General features: G+C 52.4%; 2 protein-coding genes across 2 annotated transcripts; one reads left to right on the top strand and one right to left on the bottom strand.

The window, feature by feature from the left end:
- Positions 1-1,032: 1,032 nt before the first annotated feature.
- On the top strand, positions 1,033-10,273 carry IAR55_000773 (uncharacterized protein; the record flags this gene model as incomplete). Its single annotated transcript, XM_066943906.1, has 9 exons — positions 1,033-2,114; positions 2,171-3,311; positions 3,368-5,177; positions 5,235-6,153; positions 6,220-8,055; positions 8,107-9,652; positions 9,712-9,802; positions 9,862-9,963; positions 10,101-10,273. The coding sequence occupies 9 exons, from the start codon at positions 1,033-1,035 to the stop codon at positions 10,271-10,273; spliced, it is 8,700 nt and encodes a 2,899-aa protein (XP_066805107.1).
- A 1,096-nt stretch (positions 10,274-11,369) lies between these two features.
- IAR55_000772 (uncharacterized protein) lies at positions 11,370-14,715 on the bottom strand (the record flags this gene model as incomplete). The annotated part of the gene is made up of 15 exons (XM_066943905.1): positions 11,370-11,520; positions 11,580-11,635; positions 11,689-11,821; positions 11,885-11,998; positions 12,052-12,136; positions 12,188-12,232; positions 12,283-12,307; positions 12,373-12,547; positions 12,614-12,679; positions 12,739-12,927; positions 12,987-13,159; positions 13,243-14,287; positions 14,351-14,374; positions 14,427-14,550; positions 14,625-14,715. 15 exons carry the CDS (start codon positions 14,713-14,715, stop codon positions 11,370-11,372), a joined length of 2,496 nt encoding a protein of 831 aa, XP_066805106.1.
- Between the last annotated feature and the right edge of the window lie 145 nt (positions 14,716-14,860).

Below are 14,860 nucleotides of genomic sequence, written 5' to 3'. Positions count from 1 at the left end.
TCACGCTAAACACAGGTCACACTTCGACTGCTGCCCACCCATAGCACTCTCCGACCCGACCGTATACATATTTACTCGCACATTTCGTCTTCCCCTCTTCCTTGGAAGAACCCGTCAACGTATGCTTTCATAGACGATTACCGTTTCACCGCGACCCGCAACCGGTATCAAGTGGAGGAGAAGACAACGGCCAAAAGGAAAAGGGTGCATTCAACCGCTTACCCTGTTATCGATCACATCCATCCACAATTCATTACACCAACTGATCTCTCAGTCTCCGAGAACCCACGTCGACTCTTTCCATTCCAGCAAGACATACATACATGCAAATCGCAAGAGAGAGACAGACTCGAACAATATGAGCGGTCGGTGACAGGAAGGAAGACTCCAATCCGAGGTGAGCACATTATTGGTGACACCAAGCAGGAAACTCTATCTCCCCAACCCTTTTCACGAAAACCAACGCTCCATTCATTCCATCCACTAGATAAGTCGGCCGATTAACACTGAGACTGACATATCTCATAGTCTTTACGCTTGACAGTCTTTCGCCCGCGCCAGGATAATTTGTTCCAACACGCCGCAGGGCTATACTCATTGCAGGGAGAAACCATACCGCGAGGCTGCGGGTACTAGTGCGACGAGTGCCATCCCCGCCGGTGCTCTGTCCCCGTCTTGTCTGGTCCTTCAGGTCATTCTCTCGACTCTATATCACTTCCGCGGATAAGCAGTAAACACGACGAATATCAGCGCATTTCCAGATCGCTCATCGCACCTCGTTCCCACACGCCGTGAAGAACATCAACAAACTGTGCCGGACAGGCAGGATCATAGGTGAAGGCCAAGGTTGAGACAAAGTAGAGGGATACAGCAGAGGATACGGAAAGGAAGTTCTACGCGTTTGTGCAATCAGCGAGCTCGGCTTCGTCGATCATTTGGTAAACTACTTTGCCTCTCCGTCTTTGCCCTAGGTCAGATGTGGTAGACTCGTGCTGACCACCATTTTAGGTACGCATTCGCAATCCGTTCAGTATGTCCGGTGGCGTATTCTTCCTCGATGAAGAACGCGACCGTGAGCGCACAACAGAATCACCTTCTCCGCCACAGCACTCTCCAATCTTGTCGTCTGACACAAAGAAATCACCACCTACTGTCTCCACATCGACCATCTCCCTCAACCCGGTCCCTTTGCTTCAAATACCTCCGACAAACATCCTGAGCCCAATCCCGACTCCGATAGGACAGGCTTTACCTCAGCATCGCAAGCATCCCGCCCCCTTCGCTGCGACTCCTTCTTTTCCGTCCCCTCTGGCACAGGCGATAACGGTTCCTACTCATTCTGATACGTCGTCCTCGTCCTCTCACTCCTCGCCGACGCACTCAGACGATGAAGGAGAGGTACGTTTGAGTCTGCCGTCCTCCCCAGCGCTTTCCGGGGGCAGTGGCACACCAAAGAGGTCCATGGATCCATTTCCCCGTGCGCGAACTGCTAGCCCAATACCACCAAGCACTCGATCAGGCAGTCCTACCTCGCGGCCGTCAAGTCCAAGTCAAGGTTCTCGACCTCAGATTCTCACCCCTAGTGGCCTCCTCATGAAGAACAAGCGATCAGGAAGTGGCTCCTCCCTGGCCGGAAACCTGCCTCCCCCTTCACGACAATCTCCGCCGCGAGCGAACAAGAAAGAATCACCGACACACCCAGGCTCACGTCGATTTGAGGACGTCACCCGAGGAAAGTCTAGCGATAGCGTGTCTGTTTCTTCGAGAGGGAGGAGTGAGAGCAGCGGAAGTTCAAACGGTCTTGGAGCACCTGCTCCTGCGAGCGCCTCGGGATCGAGTCCTCTGGCATTTGGAAGTCCCGAGCTCGAGACTACAGGCGATGAGTCTCCGCGTCACAAACCTCTGGCTATCCCCGCCACCGCAAGCGAGGGTTCAAAGGACGGAAACGTACTTGGTCTAGGATGGGGTGTCAACTGGGACACCGCCTCTGGTTCTGGGTCATCCTTCGGTAGTGGTGGTGGCAGCTTGAAGGACAAAGGGAAAGGAAGGGAGATCATGGGTCCGCCCAGTCCTAGGCGGGAGAGGGAGAGAACAGCGCCAGTGAGCGTCTCAAGGCGAGTGGATGCTGGACTCCGATAAAGAGTGACAGGCTGATCCAAGTTGTTTTTAGTCCACAAAGACAGAGACGTCCTTCCGAATTCCTCAATTCCACATCCTTAGACATGCGCAAAATGCCAATCTCGGGGGGAGGGAGAACTTCTTTCGGTTCCAGTACAGTCGCTAATCTCTCCACGTCCGCGTCAATGGTCTCCCCACTCAATCCCTTACCGTCGCCCTGGACCTCAGCGTCAGACGCTTCTGCCAGTTTCAGTCCTTCAACGAGCATCGCGAGCGAAGGTTCATCTGCCCCGACATCAACATCGTCGACTACAGGGGGTGCCTTCAAACTGAATCGAGTTCCGACCAGCGTAAGACTTGCGGCAGATCTTTTGCGGAATACGAACACAGCCACGCCACCTCCACAAAATGTCAGTCCGCCGTCTGGAGCTTCGACAGCATCTGTTCCCACCCCTAACCCCTCTCCTGTTGCTAATACGCCTCCTCACGGCGAAATCGGCTCCCCTCCCACGGTTGCGAGAGATCTCGCCCATTTCTCATCGATGCCACCGCCGCAAGTCAGATCTGTGATCGATCTCGGAAAGGGACGGCCGACATTATCAGTTCCAGCAACCCCAGCTGGTTCCAGAACACCGTCTCCCACCGTTGAGAAGAGCCTCCCAAACGTCGGCGGTCAAGGTCCGCGATCGTCAAGCTCGAGTCTCGCACCTCCTTCGTCCTTCAAGACTCCCTTACTCCCGCCTCTTCCTCGACCTCGGCCATCGCTTCCGACAGAACCAGTCGAACCGCTTTCTGGAGGTGCCCGACTTCATCGGTACCGGACATCTATGCATGAGGCGACGATGAAGACTACTATGGCAACTGACTTGACAGATTCGCCTCCCACTTGGTCATCCCCCTCGGACAATGACGGTCCGGCACAGGGCACATCTCCAAAAACCGCTTCGTTCGGACTCGGCTTGAGCATGCCTCCGGCTACCGCCTTTCATATTCCTAAAGGTGTGTCAGGTACTGTCACTCCAGGCGCCTCTCCTGCTGGGCCAAGTCGAGTGCGATCTACTACAGAGAAGGGCATTGCAATGGATCTGGCTGGCTTTCCAGGCCTTGGAGATGCAGCTAGTCATGCCAGCATGATCATGCAGAGCAGACAAGCCAAGTTGCAAAGATGGCGTCCCACAAGTGCTGGCAAAGAGGTACGTTTCCGGCCTGTGCTTAGACAAATTTGAGCTGATTTGTGTGGCCTCAACAGGTCCCGGGCGAGGGTATGCTCCCTCCAGCTTTCAATCGCTCTACGAGTGCAGGTGCTCCAGCAATGCTTGCAGCGCCGAGAGCAGATAGACAAGCGCAGTGGGGTGATCTGAAAGGCCCTCCAACGGCGGCTTCGTCACCAGGCGAAGACCTACCACCAATTCCGATGGGCATGCACGAGCTCACCAGAAGTGTATCGCAAGTCGTAGGAACGATGGGTACGCCAGGACCGAAGCTTACAGATCGCTCAAGCGGACCTGGCCCAGCACATTCGAACGCTGGGCCCTCGCGCTTTTCGGCTGTCCCTCCTGGGCTCAGCATGGAGAGGCAAGCGAGCGCAAGCGGTTCCGTAGGAGGCATTGAGTGGGTGGATTGGATGGACTGCTACAAACGGTACAAGGAGGCGAAGATACGGGCGGAAGCGGAAGGCACAAGGCCGATGCCCGCCCAATCTGGAAGCAGTCCCGAACCACGCTCTTCGATCACATTACCAATTCCAGAAGAGCCGACACGATATTCAACCGACATGGACGCAACTCCTACACCAAACTACGATCATGGTAGCGCTGTAGCCCTCACCCCTACCACTTCTAGAGACGACTTCAATCCCTCGGCGTCGATTTCTGGTTCGATGCGCCGTCGAAGTTTGTCCATCAAATCCTCACTTTCTCTGCTCGACCCCAAGCTCTCACCAAATCAGAAGCGTGCTAATATCTTTGAGCGACCACGACAATCATCAGGTAGTTCGATCAAAACGGACGCATCATTTTCGACCGGACACAAAAAGAAGAAGAACCTTGTCAATAAGATGGAAGGCTGGTGGAATGCAGTCAAGAGCAATTTCGCACCTGAAGGTCAACATCTCCCGAATCGACCTAGCAATCTCAACAGAGTCCAACAGCGCATCCCCTCTGCACCGACTTCGCGGCGCACCAGTGATGTCCCTCCAGTCTCGCGACCAGAGTCCATACTACTCGCTCCAGAACCTATCCGCCGTGATTCCGCTTTGTCGCTACGCCAGGCGACGTCACATACCGATCTCCGACCTTGGGTCACACATCAACATGATACTCACAGCATCAACGAAGCGGCAGGCATTGTGGGATCAATATCCGCTGACATTGCGCATCTGTCACGACAATCGTCGACTGAGACGGCTACACCTTCACTGCCCTGTATCCCCATGCGACACCCTTCTACTGTTCCAGAGGAGACGTCCGTTCCTCCCAGCCGCGGCAGTGGCTCTCTTGAGACTCGACGTCGCCAACCGAATCTCAGATTGGAGCTTGATTCCAATGTTCTTATTCAGCCGAGTACGCGAAGCAGTGGGTCAGGCAATTCTCAAAACTACCCAAGAATGGTACCGCTCAATAACGGTCCACATGACCGACCAAGCCAAGGCACATCTCGATCATCCTCGTACGGCCAATCACTTGGACCTGGCCTCACCCCAGGTGTACCGCGATGGGACACCACTCCCTCGCCTATCTATGCTGTGGGATCAGAGCAAATCGAAGACAAGGAGAACAAGCCAGTCGCACCTGGTGCGGAGATCACAATCGCTTCAGTTCGAAGGCATGTCAAGCACCGTCTCAATGCGGCGAAGGAGACCTGTGACGCTACATTGAAGAAGGCGATAGATGCGATCACTGCATTCGTCGAGAAACAAAGGGAGGAAGCTCCAGAAATGGAAATTCCAGCTGATTACTTCGACGCCCTCAACCTCAACGATTCACCGATCATAGACGCGACCGACACCGAGAGCGATGTAGGGGAGAAGTGCGAAAGCGAAGGCGCTCGGTCTCGTGCCGGTAAGGGAATTTGTGTTCGACTCCGCGAAGAGAGTAGCCCTGCTGACCGCGCTATAGTCTCGTCGTCTCGTGGTCCATCTCGGGGTCCGAGCAGACGGCCCTCTGTCTCACATCCCGCACTGAGTCCCACAAAGCGTCTCTCAATGCTTCCAGCTAGCCCTAACCGCATATCAAGGCGACGACCTAGCGCCGTGCCGCGAAGCCACGTCCCACGGCCAGGCCGTAATATGTCACTGGCTCTAGATCGCACTCAATCCAACTCAAGCTCGAGGTCGACTTCTCGATCTCGGTCACCCATGCCAGTCCGGGCCCATCCTTCAGCTCAAAACACACAGGATGAGTCCGATGGCGATCGAATGTTCCTGGCCGCTTTGCAAGACCTCATTGTCCTTGCCACCGAGGTACTCGATTCGAGCGTGAACAATCTTGTCTCTCGATCAACTATGTGCACGGATATCATCCAGAAGCTCCAGAGAGTCGGTTCCAAATGGGACGACCATGACGATTGGCCAGGACGAGACTGGTATGTTGACATACTCATGGCTGTAGCCAATTTGAGCCGGGTATTGGACTGGTGGGAAGCCGAGAAAGGGTTTTGGAACTTCGACGAAGAGATGGAAGATGAACCTCTACTATTCGTCATGAAGCCTTCTCGGGAGGAACCAAGATTCGATCAGGAATTCAAAGCCGCTTTCTCCGACACGAGATACTCTCCTGTATCCTCAGCGGGACCTCTGGCCACGGCGCATCAAACACCTTTGGCTGTCGATCTCGACGCACCGTCTCCTACAGATACTGCTGGTCCTCATTCCAGCAAAACGGCAACTGGACCTGTCATCAGCGCCTCGAAAGTTCAAGCAGTCGAAGATTTGAGATTCCTCGCAGATCACGCGAAGAGCGTCAATATCGTTATGGAGCTCAGTCTGCAAGGTGAGCAGATAGAATATGTCAATGACGCGATCATGGAGGTTATCGGGTCAGTACAGTTTCCTCCTTTGTCAGCGAAGCTCGTGCTGTTGATATGTGCTGACAACATGGATAGACGGGAGCCCGAGGACGTTCTTGAGCGGCCAATCACAGATCTTTTAGCACCAGGAGATGCGTCTGTATTCTCAGAAGCTACTCAGACCCTGGTCGAAGACGACAACAATACCGTTCAGCTTCGATTCCGATTCGAAGTGCATGATTTAGAGGAGGAAGCAAAGGATGACCGACAACCTGGACCGGTATATATCGAGCTCGAGGGTGTCGGCATGCTTATGCGAGAGAATAATGAGCCATCCCACACGATGTGGGTCCTGAAACCGGTCCCCGCTACCCAGGTGGAAGCAATCACCGACGCTGCTTTCCCTCGGGACGGCAATATATCTACTGAAGGTATTTTGTGTCGAATATGTGAGAGAGAGATCGTCACCTGGTTCTTCGAAAAACACAATGAGACTTGTGACGCGGTACATCGTCTCGAAGCAGAAATCATGGAGTGCAATGATTGCATGCATGACCTTCAACAAACGGTCGTGAAGCTCAATGCGGAAATCGACACTGCGGCACCGAATAAACCAGCTCAGTATCAGGGTGTACTCTTCCTCACACTGCCCGATTCTATCACTGCGAACGACGAAGGTGCGATGACGGCTATGCCTCAAGGTGTCGAGATTCGGAAAGTTGCCCATGAGCATCTGCAAGACGTCATCAATATTCTCAGTGCTGCGAGGCAGATTGAAACGCCTTCGGTCCAAGAGGACGAAGCGGATCTACCTTTCACGATTCAACGCTATCTATCGCCTCAATCTGAAGAAAAGCTTCAACGAATCACTCGATGGCAGAGGCCTCAGACTGGCGACCGCGTTCTCAATCTCTTGTTTACGCATGTCGAAGATCAGCTTCGACGGAAACAAAAAGCTATCGCGAGGATGCAGAGTACCATTCGATATTCGGAGAAGACAAGACACGAGTGGGAGGACAAGGTCAACCAAATTCTTGCGGAGCGGGACGAAGGCAGTCAATCTGAAAGTGGTTCGGACGGAGCTGAAGGTGGTCAATCACCTACGGAAGTCGGTCAACCTACACCAGTGATAGAAGCACCAGAAACGTCACTACCTGGTCCAAGGAAGATCGCGCCTCAAGCGAGACTACCGATCACACAAGGCCACCCGCACCGGCAGCCGTCGAATTTCGGCGAGCAGTCAGGCTTGTCAACTGTCCCGCCCACGCCTGCCGTCCCACCAACATCGGCTCCGGTGGTACTTCCATCTCCACCGAGTGAAGTGGTTCCGCCTCCAATCCTTTCACCTGAGTTAGAGCCCGACGTGGCACCACCTCCGGCCGCTGGTCATGCGGCTCCCAAGCCCGAGTCTAAGCCAGCTTCACCTCTTCTCGTTCCTCACGACAAACACGGCCACCATCGACGAACTTCTACTTCCAAGGCTTTCCGCGATGGACCGCTTTCTCCTCGTATTCCGTCTGCTGCCTTACACTCTCGCGCACCTCAGCCGTCCATCAAGGATTTTGAGATCATAAAGCCTATCAGCCGCGGCGCTTTCGGTTCAGTTTATCTCGCCAAAAAAGTGGCTACCGGCGATTACTTCGCTATCAAGGCTTTGAAAAAATCAGACATGATCGCGAAGAACCAAATCACCAACGTGAAAGCCGAACGAACAATCTTGATGAATCAAGCTAGCTCTCCGTATGTCGCAAAATTATTCTTCTCATTTCAGTCGAAGGATTATCTATATCTTGTCATGGAGTATCTGAATGGCGGAGATTGCGCATCTCTGGTGAAGACGCTGGGAGGACTGAGTGAGGATTGGGCGAGAAACTACACCGCAGAGGTCGTACTAGGTTTGGAATACCTTCATGCGAGGAATATCGTGCATCGGTGAGGATTGCGATCACCTTTCATTACATCGAAGCTGATCATCATCCACAGTGATATCAAACCTGATAACCTGCTTATCGATGCTCGTGGTCACCTCAAACTCACCGATTTTGGGTTGTCGCGGATCGGTCTGCTCAACCGTCAGGTTGGAGGACCGAGACCCGCCTTCTTACGCGGTACTTCATTGCGAGGATCTACCCGACAACGACCTTCAGTGGCACGGACAGTCTCCAACTCGTCCAATGACTCACCCTTGATCTCACCGGATCTCTTATCGGCGCAACCGCTATCAGGTATCAATCAATCATACTTCACCCAAGTTCATGATTCAGACGAATCAAGCGGATCCGAATCTGCTGGCATAATACCCAAACATATGCGCCAACTGTCGATCGCGACCAGACTTTCTTCTGAGATGGGTACCCCTTCGATGAGTGGCAGGGAGCCACCCAAATTCGTCGGCACGCCAGACTACCTGGCTCCTGAGAGTATCCTCGGTATAGGTCAAGATGATAAGGCGGTTGATTGGTGGGCATTGGGAGTTGTGCTCTACGAGTTCCTGTATGGCATCCCGCCCTTCCATGCGGACACGCCTGAGAAAGTCTTTGACAATGTTGTGTCGAGGAGAATCAACTGGCACGAAGATGAGATCGAGCTCTCACCAGAAGCTTGCGATTTGATGGACCGGTTGATGTGTTCCGATCCTCAAAAAAGAATAGGAGCGAGAGGAGCGGACGAGGTGAAAAGACATCCGTTCTTCGCGTCCATTGACTGGGACACTATCTCGACGGCGGAAGCAAGCTTCGTACCTGCAGTCACGGATCCAGAGTCGACAGATTACTTCGATTCACGTGGGGCAGCCCATACGTTCCACGACGATGATGCCGTGCCTCAGGTCCTCAAGCAGGCTGCCGGTCCTCAACCGGCCGCTCCCTCACCCAATGCTTCGGCAGAAATGAGCGCAGTCGTCGATGACATCAATGAGCAAGACGACTTTGGTGCATTCAACTTCAAGAACCTTCCGGTCCTGAAGCAAGCCAACGACGATGTTATTCGAAAGATGAGGGTTGATTCCATGGCTCCGATAGGTCAAACACTCGAAGGTCCAGCACAGGTCACGACGAATAGACCGAGAAGTCTGTCAGTCAAGCTGAGAGATAGAGCCAAACGGAAATCTTCGGACGTCAATCCTTTGAACGGTCCTCCCTCGCCCACTACGTCAACCTCGTCGGCCGCTTCCACACCATCGCGTGCGAACATCGCTCCGACTACGCCTGGAATGGCTGCAACCATACCTCAACATATCCGGCGCCCTTCAGAACTCAATGCCTTGGATAGAGTCAAGTCGACTGAAGATGCAGATGCTCAACGACGCAACTCCCTGTCGACCCCAGTCCGCATACGCGCAGGATCTGGCTCAAGTGCAGGAAGCACCAGTGCAGAGCTCTGGCGACAAAGGAGACAAGCCTCTATTAACTCTGAAGTGGGACAGATGCAAGCCTCCTTGATGCCCCTTGAAAGTCCAGAAGGTGCGAGACGCTCCATGGGATCGACATTGGACGTCTTGATCGCAGAGGACAACCCCATTTCTCAAAAGGTGAGACTGTGCCCTTTCCTCACCCAAACCTCAAGCTCATACTAACCTGTGGTCCTCAGATCCTGGAGACGCTCCTGACGAGAATGGGATGTCGGTGCATCTGTGTCGATGATGGACCTAGTGCTTTGGCTGCCACAATGGGAAGTATCCGTGAGTTCATCAACTTGCTATTCTCTCGCACGATCCGAAGCTGAGCGACGAACGTGAAGGGTTTGATGTGATCATCTGTGATATACATATGCCCGTTGTCAGTGGCGAGCAGGTAGCGCGTATGATTCGGTCGACCAACAATCACAATCAGAACACACCAAGTGAGTCCATTGTCTCCCCCTCCTGCACACTGAGCATAAATTTCTTCAACCATCGGGACTGCCTGTGGCTTTTGCACTTCACACTGGATCGTTGAGGAAAGAGAACGCTGACCATGGCATGTGATTCTCCGTTCCAGTCATTGCCGCAACATCGTACGAGCAGCACCAATCTATTACCGAAGAAGGTACACTTTTCTCGGCCGTACTTGCGAAACCAGTCTCAAAGGCCGACCTCATCAAGTGTCTGGCGAAGCTCGGTTTTGTTCTGAGTGCCGGCAATGATGGAAGCTCCGCCTCGCAGATGAGCTGAGCAGCGAGTCAACTAGACTCACCGGAAAGCGGTACGGGTTGAATGTTGCACTTGGTCCATTGCGACTTCCAAACGCGAACTATGCAAGTAGGAATCTACCCAAACCCCGAAAACTCTCCCACAGTATTTGCTATCGGAATCTTCGCGGTCACTTGTCCCTTGTGCCGGAAAACGGAAACGTTTCTCTTCTCATTTTTGTTTTTGATTTTTAAATTGATATTCACATGACTGGTGCTGATCCAAGGGCTCGACGGGAGAAATGTATCAATAGCTGTTGTCATATTATCCATGCATCGTGTTACAGACAGTTATTCTCCTGAGCGCAAGGTGCGCTGTTTTCCGTATCTCAACCTGACGGCTTGCACCAAATTTGATCAGCGAATCTGTTCCTCGTGTAGCGTTTTCCAGGAGAATCGAATCCAACAGTATTGATACTGCGACTCTATTCCCGGTTCTCCAAACGATCAATGGCAATACGGGATGACGGGCCTTTGATATCACCTCGAGGCACAGCATGGCTAGCTGCTATGCATGATCCGAGACAGGTTCACATCTCCTTCTCCTGTTCTCATGCGCTGACAGCTGTGTAGAGGCGCTGGAGCGAGAGCTTGTCCTCGAGAATCTACACATCGGTCCAGGTATTGGCTATTAATCGGCCGGAAACATCACGCTTGCTCTTAGACTTGAGGTATGCCAAGTCCCGATCGAAGGTGTGGTCATCGGGAACGAATGGAGAACCATGACAACTGTCTGTGTGTGTGTGTTAGTGTGAGTTGGTTGGCAAGGTGTGAAGAAGCACAGCACAGATCACACAAAGACGACACACGTATGGGGATGGCACACCGATAAAAGTTTTCTTCCCCAACAGGATTTGCAACCCCAAGTCATTCTTCTGCCTTTCCATCCTTTACTTGACCAGCGAAGATGACGGCGTGTTTCATGCGTACACAGTGCCGTATCACAGCAGACTGCAAACAGGAAGTCTTGGGTCCAGCGGCACAGTAGAAAGCCTTATTGCAAAGAGCACAAGGATGGACCAACTCATCCATGCGAAGCTGTATTTGTGTGTAGAAACCGCTCTGTAGCGTACAGTAGTCTATCCCATCTTGACTACTGGTTCCGTTTTATTCCCCTGAGTCCTCGTCCTCTCCGTGTCTCGCCGCACAGCACTACGCCTCGATGTCGTCTTTTCCAGACCATTCGCCGAGTTATTGATCCGCGCGTATTCCTTCGGTAAGAGGATAGCCCTACCGTTGACAAGTATCGTCAGCTGGATCCTCCGGTCGTTCCCAAGTCCAAATCTCACCGGTCAATTGCGACTGGTAAACCACGATGTCTTCCTCTTAGCATCACCAGGATCATCTATGAATCTCCAGTCAGCTTACCGGTTGTCATACGCACCAGCCTAGACTCACGATGATCTTCGATGCCGTTCCGAATTCTCCAGAAAATGCAAAATTGTTATTGGGCGTTCCCAGAGTCAGACCGACTGTCGAGTAAGCACTAGTACATTCGAACAAGATTCTGAATACATTAAACCACACGTCCCTTACATGTCGATTCCACCGTCAGCCAATGTTGAGGTATCGGACAGGTAAGAGATGGACTCACCTTGAGGGATCTAGGATCTTGCCTCGCTCCAAGACGCAAATCATAAAAATAGCAGATGCCAGTGGCCAAACATCAAATGCCAGCTGTCGACGCATGTGCCATAGAAGATATTTGCTGTGTCTACTGGTCAGCCTTTTGCCTATTCCCGCAGTCGTTCTTCTGCTCACCTGAAGACCTCATGTCTTCGACCTTTGAATTCTGGCTCGTCTTCGCTTGTCATGTCCGGGTCCTCGTGATCGTAAACGCCCAGGGCTGAATCACAGAATGTCAGCTTTGGCGATTTCTCAATGAACGCTTACTCACCTTGCTCTTCGTATACATTTGTGGATCGGACGGACATTGCAATTGCTGTTACATTCTTCAGTCGAGCTCATCACGATACAAGATGTGGTACTCACGATAGATTGCCACATACATCAGGATCTGACGTCAATTTAATGAGTGCTTAGATCGTTCTTTGGATAACAGGTAGTAACAGACGGACTCACCACGAACATAAACAGGACAGATGGTGCCATGTTGGCTAGCGAGACGATTCCAAAGCCTGCCGCACGCACACTCAAGCTTTGCAGCAAGCCGTCAGAGAACCTCTCCCATCCTCCCAAGCTATCCAAGACGGGAAGGCCGATGTTGAGTACGAGGAAGCTGAACAGCTCTACAGCCCTACGAACATCGTCAGACCGGAGCTGGTATTACCAAAGATCAAGGAGACGTCCCAAGGAGACTCACATGAAAGCGACGAGGAGCAGGACGAGATACCAGGTCTGATGGCTCGGAAAGAGGTAAAGGAAGCATCTATATCAACACTATCTCAGCTCAATATCACATGTACCGCTCCGCGGCTCCGTACTCACCGCCTGGGGTGATCAAGGAGGAAATGTAAGGTTTCATGCGTTGTGCCTTTACGAAAGACCTTGGTTCCCAGCCAGATGCAGAATCGGAGCATGATAGGTAACGCATGATTGCCGGCAAGCATGACCACGATAAGGACGTAAATGAGCAGATAACAAGTTTGGAAAGGTGCGAGACCTTGATCAAGCAAACTGAGGGCAAGAACAAATCGGTCAGACTCTTTAACCAGCGAACCTGAGGGGAGACTTACCTCATCCCGCTACCTGTGTACGCTGCGGAAGACAGGAATAGTGAGAACCAAGTCTTGTTCACTGTCCCCGCTTGTACTCCCGTGGTGGCCTCGAATGCTGAGTTCCAGTAAGGTATTTTGGCGAAGTAGATAGACAGGATCGCGAATGGTATCGTCTGCCAAAGGAAGATGTACTATTGCCATTGACGATCACGAGCAACCTTTAGCATCTCCTCTGCGATGTGAAGTCCCCCTGAAGGTTTGACCATGTACTTACACCGGTCACAAGATGACTCAACAACTTCAAAGCTCTGTACTCAACTCCACCGATCTGCTCCAGCTCCTCATCCTCCAGTTCCTCGGTCCAGAACCGACTATTGCGACCCACGACCAAACCAGTCAAGCCTTCCGGCATCCACTTCGCAACGGAACCCTTGACCGTATCTGCCCAGCTTTCTTCGTGACCATGATGCATATGCATGTGGCTGGCGGGAGAGATGGCGTATGCAGGAGGTGTGACAAGTGCCATTCGTCTCACAGGTCTGGCGAGTTTCTGTTTGGTCTTCTGTGGGATGTAGCTTCCGAGCAATTCCAGAGGTGTGGGAAATCCGCCGTAGCCCGTATGCTTATGGCTGAGAGGGTGGCGAATTTGTCGAACCACAGGCTCAGGATTCGAGAAGACATGAAATGGCGAATTCGGTCGTGTTTGATGTCGACCTGGGGTTTGCTGGGAAGGAGGGATGGACTGTTGACGATTGCGTTGCAACTCGCCGACGTTGATAGTATTTGTACGTGTCTGCTGTCGCAGCCTTTGTCTTGCTGTGAGATCACTGGGTTTTTCGAAATCTGGACTCGGGATGGCAGTAGTGATAGCTCTTGGAGACTCGGCGCGAGACGTCGATGCAACAGTCTGCAACAAAGCACCTGAGGATCTACCCAAAGTCGATGGGGCGCTTCCCTCTCGCTCTACACTTTCCTCGAACGTCATACCCGTTGGAGAATCCATCACCCGATCATCTTCATGATCGTCCACAAAGTCCTCGATCCGATGTCCATCGACCGGTCCAGAGATGTTCATCCTCTTTCCCTTCAACTTCTTCACATTCGGTGCGCTTTCGGGGGCGATGGCGAATCCGTGAACAGAAGGATTGGGATTGATGGTGTTGGTCCGCCGGAGACGATCGTTGAATAGAAGCTGTTCGCAGTGTGTACGGAAATAGTGTTTGCGTACGAGAACCATGATCAGGGAGACAAAGGAATAGTCGCCTATGACGAAAAGGAAGTAAAGAAGGAACTGCTGAAAGGGATGCAGAGCGGACAAGCTAGGAATCGGGTCGGCGTCAGCGTCAGCGTCGGACATGGATGGCACATCCTGATGTGCTTACTTCACTGTCACGAGTCCCGTCGTCCTATTCAGTCAAGCGTGAGCACTGTGAGACGCGAAAAGGTCCATCAACTCACGTCATTGCCGAGAAACATATGAATAGACAATCGATGAACTCGACTTTCTGTCGGCCTGTATTGGTGCTGTTCGCATTCCCAGAAGCTGATCCATTGCCCGCATAGAGGATGCAAGCGACAACGACTGCTCATGCCGGACCGTCGTCAATGAAAACATAATCACACATCATTCAAACCAGGACGTGAGCGATCACTCACTCGGTGTGAAGGTGAAGAGAAGGAGATGTACTCTGAAGAAGTTGAGATGACGAGATGACCGTTGCCAGAAAGTCTTGTCATTGTCTTCCATGGTGCTTGTCGGTCGAACAAGGATCGTCATGGCCAGAATCCGCAGGAGAAGGACGGGGTATCATGCAAGTTAAATGTTGATAGTATCACATTTGTTGGGTTCAAAGCTAGCTTGAAACACGAATGTGGGGGTCACCGCAGCCGTG

The sequence above is a fragment of the Kwoniella newhampshirensis genome, chromosome 2 (genome assembly GCF_039105145.1).
Source record: "Kwoniella newhampshirensis strain CBS 13917 chromosome 2, whole genome shotgun sequence".
In the NCBI taxonomy this organism is placed as follows: Eukaryota; Fungi; Basidiomycota; class Tremellomycetes; order Tremellales; family Cryptococcaceae; genus Kwoniella; species Kwoniella newhampshirensis.
This window is presented reverse-complemented; position numbering and strand designations above follow the sequence as displayed.